This window comes from Anguilla rostrata, chromosome 12, assembly GCF_018555375.3.
Source record: "Anguilla rostrata isolate EN2019 chromosome 12, ASM1855537v3, whole genome shotgun sequence".
In the NCBI taxonomy this organism is placed as follows: domain Eukaryota; kingdom Metazoa; phylum Chordata; class Actinopteri; order Anguilliformes; family Anguillidae; genus Anguilla; species Anguilla rostrata.
This window is the reverse complement of record NC_057944.1, coordinates 5,009,209-5,031,651: the sequence shown is the minus strand read 5'-3', so window position 1 is coordinate 5,031,651 and position 22,443 is coordinate 5,009,209. Positions and strand designations below refer to the sequence as shown.

Sequence of the window (22,443 nt, the reverse complement as noted above, 5' to 3'; positions counted from 1 at the left end):
TTATATTACCTCATTGATATTGCATTTTGATCACGCTGGCATATTCAGATTTGGCATAGACTATGCTATTGATGTCAAAGAGCTTATATTAAACTTTTAATGCATGTATTCTTCATGACAGTGGGGATGGCTTGCACTTTTGTTCCACGGGTCCAATTTAATGCATGGTTCCATTTAGATATTCCTCTCTTTTTTGTATCTTTTTTTTTTTTTTTTTTCTCACTACCTCTGTGGAATACATTTAGTGCAAGCTGGGCATCATAAATCATGTAACAGGGTGATATCGAACCATTTGCTGAGAGAGGAACGCAAGTATCAACGCCATGAAAGCAAATAGGAATAACAAGGGCATTGGTTCCTTTTGCATCACTGCAAATGAAGGGGAAGTGAAAATGGATGGCTCCTACATTAAGTTGAATTAAGCTGATCACATGCTAAGTAACTGAGCGAGTCAAATTCAGCCATTGTTGCGAGCAGGAATGGCAAGAGTGATGTGTGGTCATTTAAATGTGGTGCGGTAGCTACAGCCAAGTGGCCATTAGGAAAATTATACACTGAACAACCCATCTGCATTCGGTAAATGAGAACACAGAATCAAGGACATTGTTCTGCTCTACCACCATTAACCGAGGGGCATTTTTCAAATATCTTGTCGTGTTGCGTTGGGCTCATTTGTTAAATCAGAAGTGACACTCGTTTGATCAACAATCGTCATAGGCCTTGGACAGCGCTGTGACTTTATTCCCTGATTTTGGGTCCCTTTCCAATAAACCAGCATGCTGAGACCGTCCAGGTGTGCCTCTGAAATGAACTGGAACACAACGGTTTTTCCAAAGCTCAGAAACAAAATGGCTGCACCCTGACTTTCAGGGACAGAAAGACTGTTCTTTATTCTCAAACCATACGAATCTCCCAGTTCTGACTACGAGCTTCTTTTTTTGCGGTCAGAACAATAATCTGTTTTATGTTCAATAGAACAATTTGCTTCGGCTGCACATTTGGAATATAAGCTGGACTCCTGCCGTAGAGCCTGACAAACAAATAACTCCCAAGGCAAAACCAATCACTGCATTCTGTAAAGCCGCACTATTACACAAGCAGGTTTGAACTCAATGATCTGTTGATAGAACCTTTAAATTATCCTTATGCATGCCATACTTTGAGATATACAATTATGTTCACCAATGTTCAGAATATATGACATCCTATAACCCGTGAGATTATAATTCATTATAATAGCATATAAAGTGTAGTAGATCAGGGCTATTCCGCTGACAGCTTAACAGCTGAATACAGCTTGGCATAAACACTCTCCTGGCTCTTTGATCAGTGAGAATTAAGGGGAAAAAAAGCTCCATATATTTAGAAGATTTTGAATCTGAGCACCATCAGGAAGCAATTGCAGAACCTTGCAGCAGATTACAGTAAACAAAATGATACGATTTATTTGTCTTACCTGTAGACTAGGGTGTCATCTGAGGAGCTGTTGTACTGGACCTGGTACATCCTAATCCCTGGCACATGGCGCTGAGAGGGCCATTTGATGAGGGCCGAGTTGACCGTCAGTTCGGCCAGGACCACCTTCCTGTCCGGCGTCCTGGTGTCATTTCCTGATGCGGAGGTGGACTTGGCGGAGGTGAGGATGTCCGACGGTCCCGGGTCAGGCTCCCGGGCGCGGTTGGTGCTGTTTGCCAGGTGGGGGAGTGGGTTGACCACCAGCTCCACGGTGCCCGTGGACTCCCCGGCTGCGTTGGAGGCGATGCAGGTGAAGGTGCCCGTGTCCTTGAGGGAGGTGATGTTGATCTCCAGGCTGCCGTTGCTGAAGGTGGTCATGCGGGAGGTGTTGGAGATCAGGCGCCCCTCGGGGGAGATCCAGTGTATGTCCGGGTCAGGGTCACCGTTGGCCTTGCACTTCAGTCCCACCGGCTGCCCCTCCATGGCAAATGTTTTCGGGGACTTCCTGGTCATCACCGGCGGGTCACAGATGAACTCCTCCTCTGGGATGGTCCAGAAGTACTTGGCAGTGAGGTCGGGCGGGGAGGCACAAGTCTCCAGATCGTCCTCGCGGGTGAGTCGGCGGAGCCAAAGCAGCTCGCAGTTGCAGTGGAGGGGGTTTCCCCCAAAGCTGAGCACTAGCGAGGAGAGCGGTGAACCCCTGGACTTCGCATAGACAGGGATCCTGAGGAAAAGAGGATCAGGGGGGATCTTTTTGAGCTTATTGGAGGTCATGTCCAAACGGGCGAGCTTGTGCAAGTTAGCGAAGATCCCTAGGGGAACGTGCTCTATCAAGTTGTGGTCCATGTTGAGGGTGTTGACATTGTTCAGCTTGCTTATCGACTCCCAGGGAATGTTGATCAGGTTGTTGTAAGAGAGGTCCAGGTCCTCGAGGGTCCCCTGGAAGTCCTCAAATGCTCGCGGTGAAATGTCGTGGAGCTGGTTGTTGCTGAGGATCAAGTGCCGGAGGTTGGTGAGCCCACGGAAGTGGTCATCGGCCACCATGGTGAGCCGGTTGCTGTCCAGGTGCAGAGCCCGGAGGCGGTTGAGGTCCGCAAAGGTGTAAGGCATAATCTGGCTTATGGTGTTGCGGGACAGAGTCAAGTGCAAGAGGCTAGTCATGTTGGCGAAGTCCTTTCTCCTCACCACCGTGATGAAGTTCTCCGTCAGCCGCAGCTCCACGGTTCGGCGGTCGATGACCGTGGGCACAAAGAGCAGCCCCGTCTTGGCACAGAGGATGGCAAAAGAGGGCGAGAGGTTCTGGCACATGCAACGCTTGGGACACAGCTGCCCCCTCACCGAAATGGCGAGCACCAAAAGGGAGAAGATGAACCTGTCCATCCTCCGGTCGTCTACGAATCTGCAAGACAGTGAGAGGGAACCGTATCAGAATCTATACCTTCACGGCAAGACAAATGACAAGACTGAGACGAAAGAAAATGACCAAACGAGGCCAATAACTTGTACACTAGCTTATGGCTGCAATATTCTAATTCATTTCACAGAGTTTGTCATCCGTTATACTTTCAAAAGAGAAACAAGCTTTCTATGTTAAGCCAATTTGTACATCAACTTGCTCTTACCCCATACATTATGTAGTTAGTGTTGTTTCTAATCATTTTAGTGAAACAATGAAATGAAAAATTGTGTAAAAATGAATGTCAATGGAATTTAAAAATGAGATACAAAGGAGAGAGGAATACAACCAGACATTTCAGGAACAAGAAATAAGATATGCTGTAACCAAGACAATATTTGTCAAATATCCACATAAATCAAAGGATCGAATTGACGCATAGTGAGTGAGATTGCAAGCAAAATACAAGGGTAAAACAGATGATACTGAAACTACTATTTATTATTCATTGAATAATATTGATGCCTGTCATGTTGCAAAGATGACAGTCTCTCCTCGTTTGGTCCTGTGTGCAAAGCTTGGAAACCCTTAAGGGTATGTTTAAGTTTTCATACCTGGCCCAATTCACCTGGCCCCGATTTTTTTTTTAATGGATATGTGGCCACGTGTATTCAGAGACACTGGTACACATGTACAAAATGAACAGATGTGTGTGGGAAGAGCGAAATACAATATAGAAGAAAAAAAAAACATTCTAATACAAAGAGATCTGATCTGTGTGTCCACACCAGTAAAATTCAGAGACGGCCAAATTAATCGAATATTACGTGTGAATTCTGTTAACAGATGGGTCAGGTGCTCATAAAGAAACAGTCAGCAGTCAGTAGAAAATAGTAAGTCTGCTTTGATGGAAATAAGACTGATGGAAAATTATCATATCGTATTTATATATCCTCCCAATTCCCTCTTAATTTCATTGGTAAATCTGTTCCTTATGTCTTGCTCAAACATGCTCGTCCACTTCATTCCATGTTCCAGAGATTGATTTAACGACAAGTGTATTGATGCTGATGGCAATAAACTGATTATGTGGCTATGCCCAAATACCGTACCAATCAAAATAAACCACAATCCCCAGGGTCACATGTTCTTTTTAATATTCTCTTCCATTCCTTACCCATTTTCTCCATCTTTTAAAAAACAGTACATAACCACAAGGCTGGCCAAATTCTGCACGATTCTATTATAACCAAATTAAATTATAATGATGGGCCTGAAAGAGTTTCAGAATATAATAAAAATGACAAGTGTGGGAAGGGAAGTCTCTATTAAGAATCAATCTTAAAGCTGTTTTATAGCTTTCATTTTGAGTCAGGGGATATTAGATGTCGCCTCACTGTCACAACTGTTTTCTTTTTTGTTTGTTTTTTGTTTTAATGTGAAGAACTGGTAACTATGGAAACTTCATCAGACTATGCACAATTCTTCAAATGTCATTTAGAAAAATAAGAAATAATCAAAAAGATTCATCACTGTTGTTATCCAAATGTTCTAAACGCACAAATGCAGATTCATATGCACATGATCGAATGCTAAAATAAAAGGTGATAATTCTTGGAACATAGCAGACCCTATGAAAGTAAAAACATTGTAGAGTACTCATTTACTATTTATATTTGTTGCTAAATTAAAAAATAAATAAAAGAAGCAGTTCCGCGGACTGAAAGCCTCAAAATGAATTCGGGAGCATGTGCATTCAATCAAAATCGACAATCGGAAGTCGGAGTGAATGTGACTGCCTCGAACGAAGACAAATCAATGGCTGCAGGTGGCATCTATTCTCCCCGTACCGGTGGATGTGTCTTTATCCTCAATTTTTGTGCAAGTGCATGACCCACCGCTCAGAAAGGCCTGGATAACACAAAGGGGTCCCATCGGTGCAGTTTGCTCACCCAGCAGGGCACCACACACTCAAGAGCTGGTCGGCTGGACTTCTTCTGAGTACATACTGCTTTCTCCAAAGGACTGCGTTCATAAGGTGGGCTATCATTCGTACCATCTTGTAAACGCTGTTCTTTTGACTCTCAGACACACAGTACGCACGCATGCACACACGCACACGCAAGTGCGTGCACACACGCGCACATATACACGCATGCGCATGCACATACGTACGCACATGCACAAACAAATACAGTATATATATATATTCTCACATTTCATATTGGCAAACTGGAAATGTGTTATTCAGGCTCTCCCACTCCACTCATCCATGCATACCCCAGTGCGTCATATACGGCATCCCACCCTCTCTTCATCTTCAATTTTCGTACACAAAAGACCGGAGGCTTTCACAGACCTAATGATCAAACTGCAAAACATCGACTGCGAGGCTCTGAACATACTACTCTCCTTCTTCATGATTTTTACTCTAATATGCTCAGAACAGAAGCCCTGTGAGATATTTAGGTATTTCTCCTGTAATAGACAGCACTGTCTAAATGCAAATACAAGTAGTGGTTTTTTGACGTGAAGCACTTACTCAGATAACTTACATCAGACATGGGAACTATATCTTGGCTAAACATGGTCTGAACCTAGCTTAGAGATTGGTACTTCACTGCCTAAGGGCAGGGCCAGTTGCCAAGACCGTATATCCTGAGAGAACGGTCTTCCTAGAGATACCACTCTGCTCCTGGAAGGCGTGATTCCCGCAATGCCGAAGTTTAGCATGGCCACATAAAAGCGGCACTTTCACCTTCTGACTTCTTCACCCACAAGAAGGTCATCACACATTCAGCTACCGTTTCCAGGAAGGAATCTATCTACTGTACGACGCCCTAGCTCTCAGCTTTAACTTTAACTTCGGGGACACTGACACAGAAACTATTGATATAAACTATAAATAATGCACACAAGAGAGCCAGAGATTCCAGCAGAAATGGCTCGCGCTGACCCATGTCAGAACCTGCATCCAAATGCAGCATTAAATATTTGCTCATAGCTGAGAGGGTTTGAAGAACGTTTCCCTTTCGACATGTTAGCTTCTCCCCCAGCTTCACTTAACATTCCAAGAGAAAACTTTTGATGCCCTCAATTGCAATGGCAGCAGTGGTATGTAGCTGCCAAGGAGGCTGAATAGGTTCCTGTGCAAACACTTCCCTCACCTTTTATAAGTCCAATGGCTACACTCAAGGCCTGTGCTACCTCCCGTACATAGACAAGACATATCAGAGGTTGTTCGCCCTTGCCAATGGCCACGTAGTAACAGCTCTACCAGAATCTTCCACTGCTCTCATTATTCCACCTAGTCCACTAAGACTTGCCGGGTTTGGCAAATTTGTGGTCTGCAAAAAAACTAATTTGCATCAGGGCACTGCGTCATTGGATGGCACATGCACTGGTCATGTTGGAGAGGCACAGAGAGTGTGGGGGAGGACCAGTTATTTGCCCTTGTGAGGGTACACATCTAAGGAAATGCATGAAATATAGTTATTTTTAAATTTTCTTTCTTAAAAATATATTTTGGTGTCCAGCGTGGGGCTGAGCATGCCCAATTCACACCCTAATTTGGTAACTGTAACTAAGTAACTGTAGCTACGTTAATGTGCGACTCCCACTGCCGATTCGGAGGCCTGAAGACCACCGCGGTTCCCCTCTGAAATGATGTGATGTCATCAGCCTGCCTCTTTTCACATGGCAGTGTAGACCCAAGCTTGTGCGCAGTAAAGCTGGAGGAAGATATTTCATATGCAGCTTTTGGCATTCAGCCAGGAGGCGGCTAATTTACGAGCGTGGGTCACTAGGCAGCAATGAAACGCAGACCCCTAACGGAATGAGAGCTCCCGTAACCTGGGCAACGTCCCGTACCCTGGGCGGAGCTACCGGCCACAGTCGGCACTTGCGTGGTCCAGATTCAATCAGAGACGGTAATAAGTGGTGAATTTTTCTTTTTTTTTTGGAAGGGTTCCCTACCAGCTGGACACGTCTGCGGTGTGGGGAGGTCTCGTCGGTTAAGAGGATGACAGGGGCACTTGGGGTGGGGTAAGGGGGGGTAGGTGGAGGTTGAGGAGGAGGGGGCTGTTATCTTGTCGGTTAAGAGAATGACAGGGGCACTTGGGGTGGGGTAAGGGGGGTTAGGTGGAGCAGAGGAGAAGGGGGCTGTTATCTTGTCGGTTAAGAGAATGACAGGGGCACTTAGGGTGGGGTAAGGGGGGTTAGGTGTAGGTTGAGGAGGAGGGGGCTGTTATTATGTATATTTGCATTTATCCGTGTATATGTATACATACAGTGTTCTCCATAATGTCTGGGACAAAGACATGTTTTTCTTGTTTTTCTTGTTACAATTTTAGAATTGTAACAAACAATTTCACATGTGGATGAAGTGCAGATTCTCAGCTTTTACTACATTTTTATACATTTTGGTTTCACCATGGTATCCCAGGTATAAGAGAGCTTTCAGTATCTAGTTTTGATTATAGGGGTTTGATTTGCTTTTTTTATTGGCATTTGTCAACGTGAGGACTAGAATACTCAACGTGCCTGAAAATTCAAGCCCAACCCAACCGGCTCAAGTAAGCTAAACCCCGAGCTCGGCCCGGCCCACAAAAAAAAAAAAAAACTGTGAGTCGGTGTTTGCCAGAGAACAGCAGTGCGGCTTGCACAGGCTCAGACTGCGCACACACACACACACACACACACACATTACGCAACGAGGAGAGAGAGGAGGGCAGGAACTCACACCTATTATCAAAAACACTTGAGGATTCCTTCAGTAAACCAAAATGTAACTAAAAAACAGGTAACCTGAATCGACAGGTAATCGACAACCAATTCAAATGCCTTCCACACAACTGACTCTCCCTTTCCCTCCTGAGAGAGCAGAACACATTCCCCCATCGCTAACTTGTTTTTTATTACTGATTCTGAATTCATCTTGTCACGTCTATTTCTGACTTTGTTTGTGTTGTTGTAAACTCACTGTTGATAGTATATCCCCCCGCCTCTGTTCCGTTCCTGTATATCATAATCCAAATGATGCGTGCACTGTGTCCAAAAATCTATTCACCCTGAAGCTGTACATTCGCCGTGTAGTTAGTTCCAGCAAACTGGACTTCTTGGGTGATTAAACATACATTTTAGCAGCTAGAGAGTTTGAGTGTTTGATCGACTCAGAAAGTAGCAATCGGCACAATGGACAGTGCTCATAAGAGAAATGTGAGTTTTTTTTACATGTGAGACATGCAGACTCCACCTAAATCAGTTATCATAAATGCTTGGCCCTAACCCGACCTGCATATGATTTTGAGACCTGCAATGAGGACCAGGCTGCTCCTTACACTGGACCAGACCTGGGTCAAACACGTATTTTTTATTTTGGATTCAAATACTTTTCTGTACTCTTTTGATCTTGCCTGGTGTAATTGAGCCTGCCAATATGACTGGACGGCGGGGTTTTTGAGAGTATTTCATTGGTTCCAATACACCAGACAAGATCAGTAAAGTGTAGAAAAGTATTTTAATTCAAAACAAATGCGTATTTGACCCAGTTCTGCACTGGACTGTGGTTCTAAGAGGACACGGCTGCCCCTCCCGCCTTAGAAGTCTTGCCATTGTTCTACCGAGGCGAGGAAGCTTGTTTGACTTGCCGTAAGTGCGGGTGCAGTGACCCTGCTTGAGAGAGGCACTCTTTACTCTCAAAAATTAGCACTTGCTTTTCATGTTACGGAATTAGTGAGCCGCGAAGGCATCGACACGCCGATTTTCAAGGGAAAGCAAGCGTCCAATCCGACTGGCAATAATAAAACCACCCCCCCCCCCCTTCCCAGCCACACTCACGGGCGATTTATTCTTCATTAGCCGCTGCTGCGTTGTAGCGCTCGAGTTTGACTATTGCGCCTCGACTGTGAAAACAGGGCCCCTCGTCTCTTTCCAAAGCGCTCAACTGGCCACCCACCGAACAAAGCTGGAAGACAAAACTCATCGTTCGCAGGCGTGCAGGCGCTTCCGTGCAAGGGCGGCCCACTGTGCTGCTGCCAACGGTTCCCCCGCCACGTTGAAAACGCCCGCATCACACATGCCGGTTCCTCTCCGCTCCATCTCGCGGCTAACGGCTTCATAACTTCGTAGCGCGTGGGACGGCCCGTGGGGTTTGCTACGCGGCATTGAACACGCTCCTTTGTTTGCTCCGTGCGAGTTTAATAAAGGACTGCACGGGTCATCGTATCTCTTCCTGTTCCTTTTTTTGCTCTGCAAGGTATAGCTGTCGCTATCGAGGGTTACAGAAACACGATACTTCATGTTCATCCCTCAGTCCTTGCGGTGTGATAACATCGGAAGCTTTAGTAGATTAAAGTATTACTTAGTACAATGTTAAAGTTATGAAAGAACATTTGAGATTTACATACAAAATGGAAACATACACTATAAGGGTAATTTTAATCTAAGCACAGTGCTCACACAGAGCTCTAATGGAGTTTTAAAAACTGAAAACCTTTGTTGTACAATATGATGCAATCTAAACGGATCCAGAAGGATACACCATAGATTGCCGAACTGCTCCCTCTTTACTCAGTTAAAGTGTTTGTAATTACCTTTATGGCACTGAAAATGTCAAGAAACGTTTCAAAAAACGTTTCACGGCAGTGCAGTCAAGAATGCAGATTTAAATGAAAGCAATTTTGCAAATCAAAGGACCACTTCTGACCTACGGTGAAACTAAAAAGAAATTGAAATAAAATAAATAAGGGAAGAAATAGCTAAACACTTTGAAAACAAAATTTGAGCCAGAAGCTCTGTGCATGTCACACACTCACATAAATAAATACAGTGTATGTGCAATTAGATATTTCAAGTTATATTTCATTAAAAACTTATCATTCAGGTCTGGACACTGAGGTTGAGAGAGAAAGACAATGTGTGTATGCCCTCCAGAATAAGTGCTATGAAACTCACAAGCCTCAAAAAAGCAATTAAAGTAGATGAATCCTGTTAAGGCACTGTTCTAGACAGGCTGTGCAGTCTGGCATCGAACCCAGACCCCGACATGGCAAAACACAGCTGGCTCAAGCACCGCCTGGGGGGCAAGGGGTGCTGATGGAGGGTTGCTTGGACTGCGCCGCCAAACAGCGTCCCCTTCTGGTCGTTAGAATGCCTGCAGTTCACTGGTTAGCTCAGTGGTAACCAACCCTGTTCCTGGAGATGCACCATCCTCTAGGTTTTCATTTCACCCCTAATTTGGCACACCTGATTCTACTAATTAGCAGCTCAATGAGATCTCCAGCTGTTGAGTGAGGTGTGGCTTTGTTAGGATTGGAGTGAAAACCTACAGGACGGTAGATCTCCAGCTGTTGAATGAGGTGTGGCTTTGTTAGGGTTGGAGTGAAAACCTACAGGACGGTAGATCTCCAGCTGTTGAATGAGGTGTGCTTTGTTAGGGTTGGAGTGAAAACCTACAGGACGGTAGATCTCCAGCTGTTGAATCAGTTGTGCTTTGTTAGGGCTTGACTGAAAGCCTACGGTACGGTAGATCTCCAGGAACAGGGCTGGTTATCACTGCCTTAGCTGCACCTTCCTCTGACTCAGGTCAAGAAAAGCCCAAGTCTGTAGACTACAGCGTGATAACAGGCAAGCAGCTGAACTTACGCACTTCGGAGGAGAGCGCAAGCTAGTCTTGCTCTCTCCGGAATTGATTGCAATCAGCAATGAGTGGTGAACACCACTGGGCCTTCCACATTGGGGGTTAAAAGGGAAAAGCATTAAAAATAATCAACCCGGTCGCATAATTTCGAGCCTTTTTATTAAACGCGGCCTATTATCTGGACACCATGGAGTGGAGCGACAACTGCGTTCCGCAGTCTTTAGTCGGACAGATTTGTGTAAATATTTTAATTGGCTGCCACTCATTGAGCAGTTGGCATGGCTTTTAAAGAGAAAGTAGGCAGTGACGGAAAACCCCGTGTTTGCAGTCGGGCAATTAGCGCTTACGGGTAGAATCGCTGCCCGCCGCCAGCGAGCTCGACTCCCCGTCAAATCGGCAGTCATTAGAAGTCACCCTCGCATGCAATTTCCTGCCTTTAATAATTAACCTGTGGCGTATGGCTGAATGCCCGAATTAATGCACGCATATCGCGCATTCTTCCTGTACCTACGCTGATATACTCGTCCGTTTCTAAACGTGCACGCAAATGTGTGTGGGAAAACTGAAGGGTCTTAAAATAGAATGTGTTTGTATTTCTATTTTAGCACCACGCACATAATATGCTCAAAAACATCTCTGAAATATAGTGTGCAGGTTTGCCAGAGGCATTATTACCATCCGCTAATCTATAAAGATGCAAGAAATTCAGGGTTTCGCAGTTATAAATACTGCTTTAATATGGTCTCCTTAAGGCGGTAATCGATAGTCATTCGTGTTGACAGGAAATGTATTGTGAAAAAAAGCTTGTCGGAGGATATTTTTCCAAACACGTCACATTCATGCATGTCAGGTTCTTGAACACGGTAGGGGGTGGAGGGTGGGGGGCGGGGGTGGGGGGCTGGATTTCCCGGCTCATGAAATAGCCACACCTTGTGCTCAGTCACCGAGCTCCTCTGCTCCTGCCGGTTGGATTAATGAATTAACGCCGTAGCCTTCCCGTACTTGCCAGCGCTAGCACTGAAGCTGAAGCAGGGCGCTAAGTAGCAGCACCCTGGTGGTTAAGGGCTACAGCAGCGGTCAGCTGAGTCGGAAAGCCTTGGCAAGAAGCACTATTCAGAGGCGAACATTCCCATCTGGGGACCTCACCGTTCGCCACCAGTAACCTGCGGCCACCCCATCCCCTACCCCCCCCCCAAACGGGAGGATTATTTACAGGACGGGCACCGGAGCGTCCCCTCCTAACTGCCTCCCGCTCCGACAAAATTCCGGGCCCTTGGGGCCCCTCCACAATAGAGACAGATTAGGCTGTTTGCTCTTGACAGGAGCACCGGCGGGGCTCGGGGAAGGAGGGAAGGAGGAGGGGGGGGCGAGGGGGCGAGGGCAGAATCGATCCGAACCTTCGAGCTCCCCGGGGGAGAAGACAACAAGCCACCAGGCGACTCGCCGCCCATCAGGGTCCGCTGAGAACGGAACCGGCTTCGTTTGCTGTCCCTCGTGGGCACACGGGGGGATTGGGGGGGGCAGGGGTGCTCAGGGTAACAGTTGGGGAGTGGGGAGGGGGGAGGAAGGGGTTCACAGTGACACGTTTCTGCTCCTCGGCGCGGAAGCGCGGCAAACCGACCGCGGTTAACGCGGCAATCCGAAAATAGCCCGGAGAGGACGACCCGCCTGAGACCCGCCGGCGTAGTCAGCGCCGACCCGCGGGCCCGCCGCTTCCTGCCTGCGACCCGTTATGACTGTGAGCCCCGGTCCGATCCGCACGTGGCAGTCAAGCGGAAAATGAATATTAATCGTGACGCAGGACGAACTGAAAAAAAAAAAAGAAGAGGTCAGCAGACCTAATGAACCGTGGCGGATTCCAGAAACCCCTGAAACGAGCGACAACGTGAGCGAACGCTCAGGGCCCCTTAATTAGATTTTGCGTATTTTACCGCGCGCGTTGTTTTGTTTTTTTTTTCTTTTTTTTTTACTCATGCGGACATCCGTGAGAATTTTTCTGGCTCGACTGGGAGCCCGAAGGGCGTGGAGGACGAGGGCTTCCCACGGGGCCGTGCGCACCATCTGCGGCCCGCGCCCGAGCGCATCCGTTAGCGCGGCTCCACTCAGCCCCCGGCCCGCTGCGCCACCGCTGTTTCACCAGCAGGAGGCGCGAGTAAACAGAGTGCCTCTCCGGGGCCGGCCCATTCGTCATGAAGACATCCACGTCCACTCGGGCAGCCGCGCCAGCTGACGGGGCTCGTCTCTTAGCAACGGCGGCTCAGCAGATGCAGGAGGCTTGGTATGAAAGGGGAGGGGGGGAGGGGGGGAGGGGGGGTGGGGGGGTGGGGGGGGGGCTTAGCTGCAAGTTTAAACATCGGGAGCCTGTTTTTAAATGTCGTCTATGCTTGTCCATCAAAGCTTCAAAGGGCAAAGCAGTTTCTTAGTAGCGCACAAAGAAACACACCAGCTTTCCAGTAAAGCCTCTGTACAGTACTTTCTAGAAAGTATCTTCCCAAACCATATTAGTTTGGTTAGAGTTCAGTTCCATTTAATTCTGTCATTGTTTTTTTTTTTTCGTTCTTTTTTTCCAGATACTGCAATTCAATCAATATCATTCACCGGGTTACATTTTCTACAAATTATTCAGATAAAGATCCTACCGCGAGAGCAGTAACGTGACTGTTCTCTGGGCAGATCCGGAGTCTGTGCTCTGCGAGCCCACTCCGTGGCATCTGTGATGCGCGGAGCGTGCCGGTGGAAGAGGAGAGGCAGAGCCGGTTCGGTGCGCCTGATTGGTCCGCGGCCGGCTGCCTCGGCACCCCGCGCCCCATCCTAATGAGAGAACCCCCCATTCTGCCCGCACTCAGATCGCACGGCTAATTTCTCGCTAATAACCGTTTGGCCGCTCGCGTCTTCGCCGTTCGGCGTTGTGATGAGTCATCGGCTGGCCGGATCGCACCCTCGCAACGGCTCCATAGCGCCCGTTTAGTTAAAAATGCTAATTTTTTAAAAAAAAGATCCACGGTTGTGCCCTTTCTACAGGCTGATACTCACAGAGCATCATTGGAGTTTTTTTTCTCTCCCTCCGCCTTTTGAAAGAGCCCTGCTTGGTATGCAGCAGCAAGACTCGGCTCCATTCATGATCGCTGCATACAGCTCTCCCTGTGGGCCGCGGTCTTTGAAGAGCGAAATAAAATTGTTTAAAGACACATGCCACGCTTTTAATGCTTTCTCTGAAGACTATTCAGTATTCAGCCCCGCCTACTCCTTTCCATGAAGCTTTAACTGCCACTGTCTGATTAGAGGTCAAACCAATGTACATATTGGAATGACATGATAAGAGGAGGGAAATTCTAGCGTGCCCATTGTAAAAGGAATCTGTCACCTTTTTTAAATGAAAATATGGGCCATATGACAAAAAATGCTTTGTTACTCTTAATGCGTCGTCAAACACAAAGCTACTTCAAATTCCAAATGGGACAGTTAAGCATCAGAATGTTTTTACATTAGACACATTCATTTCGTAGTCATGCATTCATTATTAATTGGAAAATATCTTTGCGTTCACATCAAAGGTTTCTTGGTCTCTAATCCAATGCACTCAAGCCATGTGGTCCCTTTCCCCAGATGTCACCCAAAAATCATTTGATTCTGTTTAATGTTTATTTATCATATCAATGCAACAATTTAATTGAATTAAAATCCATTTTCTGTGATCTGCAGGTTCAAGCAATGTTTAATTGACTATACAAAGTGAAAGAAATTGATGTAATTGGCACTGGCGAAGAACCCATAATATTTCCAAATGGCATGCCTGAGGTGTGGTTGAGTTACTACTTTTTTTTCTTTTGGCTTTCCATTTGGAATATATAGCTTAGAGTCTATGTGAATAGCATGAGCCACACACAAACTTCATTTTTGGGCTACCAAACGGTATACTCTCCAGACAAAACAATAACATGATTTTTATCGGTCTCTGATATTGAACTCTCTCATGAGCACACCGTTCCCAATTTCACCTGGGCAATGGGATCTCAAGTTGAAACACTTAATTACATATTTGAAATTTTAAAAAAGAAAAATTAAAGTGATAACCCTATTGCAGAGTCATTGTGGAGGAATCCAAGGCACCTCAAGCCAAATGCAAAAAAGCAGATCTTAAATTAGCGTGGGAGGAGTAAACTAATGCAGTTAACGCATGCAGCTAGCATGTAGCTATCATTTTAATTACAGTCACGTAATTAAAATGAAGATTGTTCAAGTTTTGTTTATTGTCATTCTTATCATTACAGGTGGGATGTAGGAAAAATAATGGAACACACTACCCCTGGGACCACGGGGATAAACAATTAAAAACAGAAATAAATACAGAAATTAACACATAAGAAAGCAAGCATTTTTCCTGCTTGGATGATTTATATCAAAGTCAAATTGGACATTTGATGATCCACGAAAATGATCGATTGGCTTTTGAACACATTATGATCATGTGTGTGTTGCTTGGGGAAGCCTATATATCTATATATATATCTATCGGAGGGAGGGGCATACGTTTATATGATTCCAGGAAACCGTACACCATGGGGTTAGGGCAGAGGTGTGTGCTTGGGGTGGGGGGCGGGGCGGGAGTGGCGTGACCATAAAGTATAGGAGAGACTTCTTGTATAACTGGATTGTCATTTCATCAAATTCCTGTATGAATCTGTGACCGATTCATCCACCAGAAATACACTAGGGCTGGTTTCATAGATGGCTTCAGATACTGTTCTACAAAACATTTTCCCTTGAAGAGACGTGCACAGCATACAAATTGCTAGCAGACATAAGCGAGGAGCAAAGTGCTTACAGACGAGTTAAAGCACTCCTGGAACCATAGCACTGCAGCTTAAGTTGAACTTAGCTGAAGGAGACCTTGTAGCCCGTGATGCAACTTTTTGAAACACCGCAAGTTTCACAGTAAATTAATAAATAATTCTTAACAGGTGGGATAGGAATTGGTCTGCACCACAGAAGCAGTTCTTGTGACACAACTCAGTGTATTAGATGCCAGTTAACCAGGGAAGGTGGTACTTAATTACATATTTGAAATTTAAAAATAAGGATTTGTGGAAGAATCTATGGCACCTCAAGCCAAATGCAAAAAGCAGATGATGTTAAATTATCTTGGCATGAGATACTGTAACTAATGCAGTTAATGCATGCAGCTAGCATGTAGCTATCATTTTAATTACAGTCACGTAATTAAAATGAAGATTGTTCAAGTTTTGTTTATTGTCATCCTTCTCATTACAGGTGGGATGTAGGAAAAATAATGAAATACAGTACTCGTGGGACTACTGGCATAAACAATTAAAAACAGAAATAAATACAGAAATTAACATAAAAGAAAGCAAGCATTTTTCCTGCTTGGATGATTTATATCAAAGTCAAATTGAACATTTCATGATCCACGAAAACAATTGATTGGCTTTTGAATACATTATGATCATGTGAGTGTGGCTTGGGGAAGCCCCAGAATTAGCCATACTCCGGACTACGAATTTTGACATAGACCTGGTCTGAGTAGCCAGACGGTGAAGGCGTGAGTCTTGGACTATGTTGGCATCAAAATTGCAATGTGCTGTCCTGAAATTACAGTGCGCAGCTTGATTTTCACTGACACTCTCCCAACAGCGCATATCCGCCCAAATCGGCACACACCGAGTCACCAAATTACTAAATGCGCTCAGGCGCGTCAAAAATCCATGATAAAAATGCCACTTTGCCAGCCAGAAAATAGATCCTTGTTCTATCTATACATCTATTTATCTATCAGAGGGAGGGGCATGAGTTTATATGATTCACACCATGGAGTTAGGGCAGAGGTGTGTATGTGTGTGTGTGTGTGTGTGTGTGTTTGTGTGCTAGGGGGGCGGGAGTGTGACCTTAACGTATAGGAGAGAGTTCTTGTATAGCTGCATTGCCATTTCATCCAATTCCTGTATGAAGCTATGACTGACTCATCCATCAGAAATACACTAATGCTGGTTTCATAGATGGCTTCAGATACTTTTCTACAAAACACTTTCCCTTGAAGAGATGTGCACAGCGTATGAATTGCTAGCAGACATAAGCATGGAGCAGAGTGCTTGCAGACGAGTTAAAGCACCCCTGGAACCACAGCACTGCAGCTTATGTTGAACTTAGCTGAAGGAGTCATTGTAGCCTGTGATGCAACTTTCAGAAACACCGTAAATTTCACCGTAAATTAATAAATAACTCTTAACAGGTGGGATAGGAGTTGGCCTGCACCACGGAAGCACTTCCTGTGACACTACTCAGTGTATTAGATGCCAGTTAACCAGGGAAGATGGTACTTATTTGCACCAGAAACAAGCCTTGCACTTTGTCCTGTAGAGCTCACTGAATTATAATAATCAAGAGAGATAATTTACCTTCGTGATTGTCTGGGTCTGCCATGTAGGAGAGGATAAAGGTATAATTGCATGTTAAGTGTCTATGGTAATATGTGTGCTTAGGAACGGGGTACATCAAAAGCATTCATTAAACGTTTAATGGCAATACCTTGGGTTTATGAACTCTGTCATACAAAATTTACAAAAAAGAGATCGTAATCATACAATGTATAATTTTTTTTTTTTACACCTTCTAAAGAATGGGGCATTATTTGTCTGCCAACTAATTAATTAATTTTATACAGCTATACATATATATACACATATATATATATATATATATACAAATCTATTATTGTAATAAAAAATAAAATAAAAATTCAACATTATGGTGACTGAGAGTTTAATGCACCCCCTTGGAGTAAATGGCCTTGTAACGCACTGCTCCTCTCCCCTGCTCCTCTCCTCCCTCCACCTCCCCCGCAATCTGAGGGCGAAAGGGTGCCTCTGCTTCTGTCTCCTTTAATTACGCACCACCCAACGGAGGTGGCTTTGTTCAGACACCACTGACTTTATTAATCGAGCCCCTCCAATTTACTTGAGATGCCTGTGCGGACAATTATTCAAGCCGTATACATTCTCAAATTCTTCAAATGAAGATGATCACAGCCCAGAATGGAGCTGCCTCAGGGTTGAAGGTGACGCAAGGTCAAACCGTCTTGAGGGCTTTCCAGTGAGGTCATTCTTTTGGTCCTGCCTCCCTGGGGTCTGTGGTTTGATGAATGAACACCCTTTAATTCCAAATCCTTACTTTCTGCTCCAGGGACTGACAGATCGAGAGATAAGAAACTCCCCAGTTTTTATCTGGTACCTTTGGAGCTTTGAATTATAGTGTTCTTTCTGTAAAGGCTGTGATATTTTTTTGCTGTAAATCTCGAGTTTCAAATTCCACAGTGCAGCATTACTTTGCACTATACTATCTGAACATAATCTATGCTTATCCAGACATCAAAAAGCTATTTAAAGAGAAAAAAAATTGCAATATTCTAAACCTAATCTTCACCGCGTAATGAAATTATGTATACGAAGTTAATACAATTCCATGCAAAGGCTGTAGTAAACGTTGAAGCAAGAGACAACTAAGGAAGTAATATAAGTATTGGTTTATAATGCAGTACTAAACCTTCCACATATTTACTTTTATCCCCCTGAATATGGGTTGTGTGAAACCATGGTAACAGTAATCAGATGAGATGGATTAGAAAGGGTATTCTGCAGCAAAGTATAACATGTGTGCGCATACGCCCTTAACCCTTATTCCAAAACTCAATCCTCACAAATCCGTTACATCACAACATGATGAGTAAAGCTTCAGACACCTCATAGAGAGTGCACACTGTTTCAGCTTAAAATTATTTCAGGAAAAGGGTTTATTTTTTGTCAAACAGATTATACCAGTGAAGATCTTCAAGAAGATACTCAATGAAATTAAAATGGAGACGATGAAAAAGACCATCTTCGACCATTCAAAGTAAATGGGTTGTCAGAAAAAAAATCGGCCAGCAAAAGTGACATCATCACATTGGTTGAGTAAACAACTGCAATCGGTGGGTTACTCAACTTTGCTGGATCTTTAGCCCAGAAACCTTATGAAATGTATTGGTATGCTAATAAAGACCATTTATCCTGTTTTGGAACTCATCACTACTACACACTTGTGGCCTTTCTACATGCCAGGTAACAGAGAATGCCTAAATGCCATGTAACAAAGGATACATAACCTCACGATTCTTCCACACAGGTGACAGTGACTCCAGTATAACCAATGGTCTGCACAGTCCCCAGATCTAAATTCAACAGTTTGGTATTGGGTTGAGTTTGACCGGAAGGTTCATGATCCATGGTGCAGTTGAGTCAGCATGGACCAAAATCCCAAAGGAATCTTCCCAGCACCTTGCTGAATCCATGCTGTCAAAAATTCAGGCTGCTCTGGAGGCCAAGGGGGGTCTCAGACAGAATGGTTTTAGATCAGTGTCAATAAGACTAAAATAGGATCGTCTGCCTAGTTTTTCTTTTTTCCTGCAAAGCTACACCCACTTCTGGTTAAAACCATGCCCACTTCCATTTTATCCAAATACAACTCATTTTACTGTCTGTATAATGGTGGGATAGCCATGAATTTGCTATGCACATCCATGATCCAAAAGAAGAATATGATTTTGGTGATCTCATGACCTTTCCTGTAGCGCCACCATCAGGCCAAACATATCTCGCAAAAAGTAATGATGGGATTAAAAAGACATTTTCTGAGGAGAGATTGTTGTGCCTTGGCATAGGTCTACACAGTATTGAGTGCATTATTTTTAGTGATGTCATAGTCTGACAGGTGAAATCGTTCCATCATAAACAACCCAAATACCATTGTGTGGGAAATAAGTGAAATTTATGTGAGAACTTAAACACACATATTCAACTAAATTAACGAATCGATGCATTGGATGTAACAAAAATCAGCATACACTAGGTCTCCAGTTTGAAAGCCACTGGTATTGTGGTTGATTGAGTTACCAATCCCTGAGTATTTATGGGTTATCACAACATCAGACATGGTACCTGTCCACATGCTACACCTGTTTGCTTTTTTTTTTTTTTGCCCTGATGGTTGACTCTGAGGCCAAAGCCTGGAAGGCTTCCCCCCCAAACCCCCCAACCTTCACCTCACCGCTTTAGTGTTTCAGCCAATCGTACATCACCAGGCTATTCTGCAAATTCTGCAACTGAGTTCAGTTACCCAGCTAACTAGCCAACTGTCATGCTAATACCACTGCAAAGGTAATTCCGCTATTAAATATGTTTTTCACATCTGTGAACAACTTACTTAATGGCCAGAAATTATTTCTTGGATATCTAGCTTTGATGCAAAGCTAAAAACAAAAGCTGACAAGCAAGATAGCTGGCTAGCCAGCATCTCTAGCTTGGTTTAATTCAATTTAGTAACATCAGAACATTAAATAATGCACACAAATAATCATAAACAGAGTGTACATATTGTGTTTCTGCATTATAGTATTTGTAAGGTGATAGCAAAAGTTATAAAATAAATTTGACATCTCATGTTTGATAGAGGGTGATAAAATCTGATCTGGGTAATCATATTAATGGAATACTAGACTTGGAGGCTGACTAGTAAGGTTAAGCTTTTCATACTTTTAGCTACAATGGCCAACAACCTCCTAAAATTAAAACTTGTAATAATAATTATAATAATAATTATTATTCTTATAATTATTATTATTACAAGTTTTAATTTACAACCCAGTGGTTATAAATACAATTATAAACCATTCTATTATATTTATTCATTCACACATCCACAGCTTCTTGATGGCATAAAAAGGCAATAGTTCAGATAAGCATAATCTCAAGGCCTAAAGATTGCAGGTCATGAAGTTTTGTCATAACAGCCACGTTCGATAATTTCACAGCAGCAGTCAGGGTTCAAGTTCAGAGCCGATTCCCAACCGTCCCATAGGGACAGAAAAGGAGCGAAGTGAAGTAAAGGCAAGGCTCTGAGGGCTCAATGACAGGATCAGTGTTCACACAGGATCAGTGTTCACACAGGATCAGTGTTCACACAGGATCAGTGTTCACACAGGATCAGTGTTCACACAGGATCAGTGTTCACACAGGATCAGTGTTCACACAGGATCAGTGTTCACACAGGATCAGTGTTTGAATGCTGTCTGACAGATTCCCCTTTGATCCAAGTTCTATTTCATTTAAACATTAAATAAACATGTCCTTAGCTTCAGTACTGTAGCGTTGAGATTTAGCTTAATTTCTGTTGGGGAAATGTGGCATATAATAAATTCATATAATAAAATGAAAACAAAACACATTCACACATTCTATTTGTACTGATTATCATTTCTATAACAAGCCACAATGTAAAAGGTACTCAAACATGTATTTGTGGCACACATTCAGTTACCAAAAATGATTACCTGAGAGGTCAGCTCACTTTCAGAAATCACAGAAATCTCTAGAAGGAGCTAGGAACAACATACTTTCATGCAACAACGATGCTTAATGTCCATCAGTACATATATGAGCAAATATACAGTATTTCAGGAAAACAAAAAAACATTTTGGTTTTGGATGAACTAGTTCTTTATTATTGATCTATTGCTGGAAAGTGACAAACAGCACAAGAGTGAATCACGTTTGGATATTTATTTTATCTGTACACTGTAATAGGAATACTGTAAATTTACAGTAACTTCCTGGTTGCAATTGGCTTGCAAGTTACTGTAATACATTTCACAGTATGTTTACTGTAATAACAATTACAGTACTTTCATTTACAGTAATCATTCAGTTGAAATGTATTAAAGCACCGTACAAGCTAATAGCTACTTACAAGCTTATTAGGTTGAATTATATGGGGTCTGTCTCTACCTCATCCCCTTGTTACAGGAGTTTCACAGGGATGTGTACTGGGGCCTCTGCTGTTCTCCATTTACACTAAATCTCTTGGCTCAGTCATTACTTTACATGGCTTTTCTTATCTCTGCTGTGCTAATGGTACACAACGCTTCTTCTCCTTCCCTTCCTCTGGCAAGCAGGTTAATGAGAGAATATCTGACATCGCAATGCAGATGGGGATGGCCAGGCATCACCTGAAACTCAGGCTCGACCAGACAGAGCTGCTGTTCATTCCTCACAGGACCTCCGTACTAGGATAGCTCACTATCACTGTCAATGGTGCTACAGTGGCTGCCTCTCACTCTGTGAAGAACCTGGGGGTGGTCCTGGATGAGCAGCTGGACGTCAAGGAGCACATCATAGGAACATCACGGTCCTGCAAATTCCTCCTGCACAACATCAGGTGGATTTGACCATACATGACCACATACTCCACCCAGCTACTCTTCCAGGCTATGGTAATCTCCCGTCTGTATTACTACAACTCCCTTCTTGCAAGCCACCAGTCTGTGCCTTACAACCACTACATCACATTCAGAGTACTGCTGCAACTCATCTTCAAGGTGAGTTTTCCCCAAAATAACACTTGGCAACCATATGATATTATGGGTCTTTAGAGGTGTGAAATACAATATATTGCATACTACATGCTTGTGGAAGACAGGCTGAAATTAGTTCACTTTCCCCCTGCCTGTCCCCCTCCCTCTCCCACTCCCCCTTCCCTCTCTGCCCCTCTCCACAACCCTCTCCTTGCTCTCCCCTTGCCACCTCTGGCAGCATGAGGTCTGTAAGATTGTAGAAAATAACTACATTAGCTATCTAGTTTACCAATCCATTGATTGAGTACCACTGATTGAGGTTTTCGTCAAATACCGCACCCTTATCAACATGTAAAACACATCCCGTAATCTCACATGCCAAATGTATCATTCAAAATCAGGCCTACTCCTTATTTATAAGCATACTGAATATTATAAAAATATTTTGAGAATGTATTTAGATGCTCACCGATATAAAAGTCATCGATTGAACATGCACTCTGCTGCGGAGTTAAAGCCATTTTCACTGTCCTCCTCAGAATTATTCACTCAGAC

General features: G+C 43.9%; 1 protein-coding gene across 2 annotated transcripts in view; it reads right to left on the bottom strand.

Moving 5' to 3' along the window:
* The window catches only part of zgc:172282 (leucine-rich repeat and fibronectin type III domain-containing protein 1-like protein), a 119,297-nt gene that overhangs the window by 49,626 nt on the left and 47,228 nt on the right, over positions 1-22,443 (bottom strand). For both annotated transcript variants that reach the window (XM_064301892.1, XM_064301891.1), the window contains exon 3: positions 1,457-2,854. In XM_064301892.1, coding sequence (XP_064157962.1) covers positions 1,457-2,835 — 1,379 coding nt within the window. In that variant the 5' untranslated portion in view covers positions 2,836-2,854. The remainder of the gene's footprint in view (positions 1-1,456; positions 2,855-22,443) is intronic.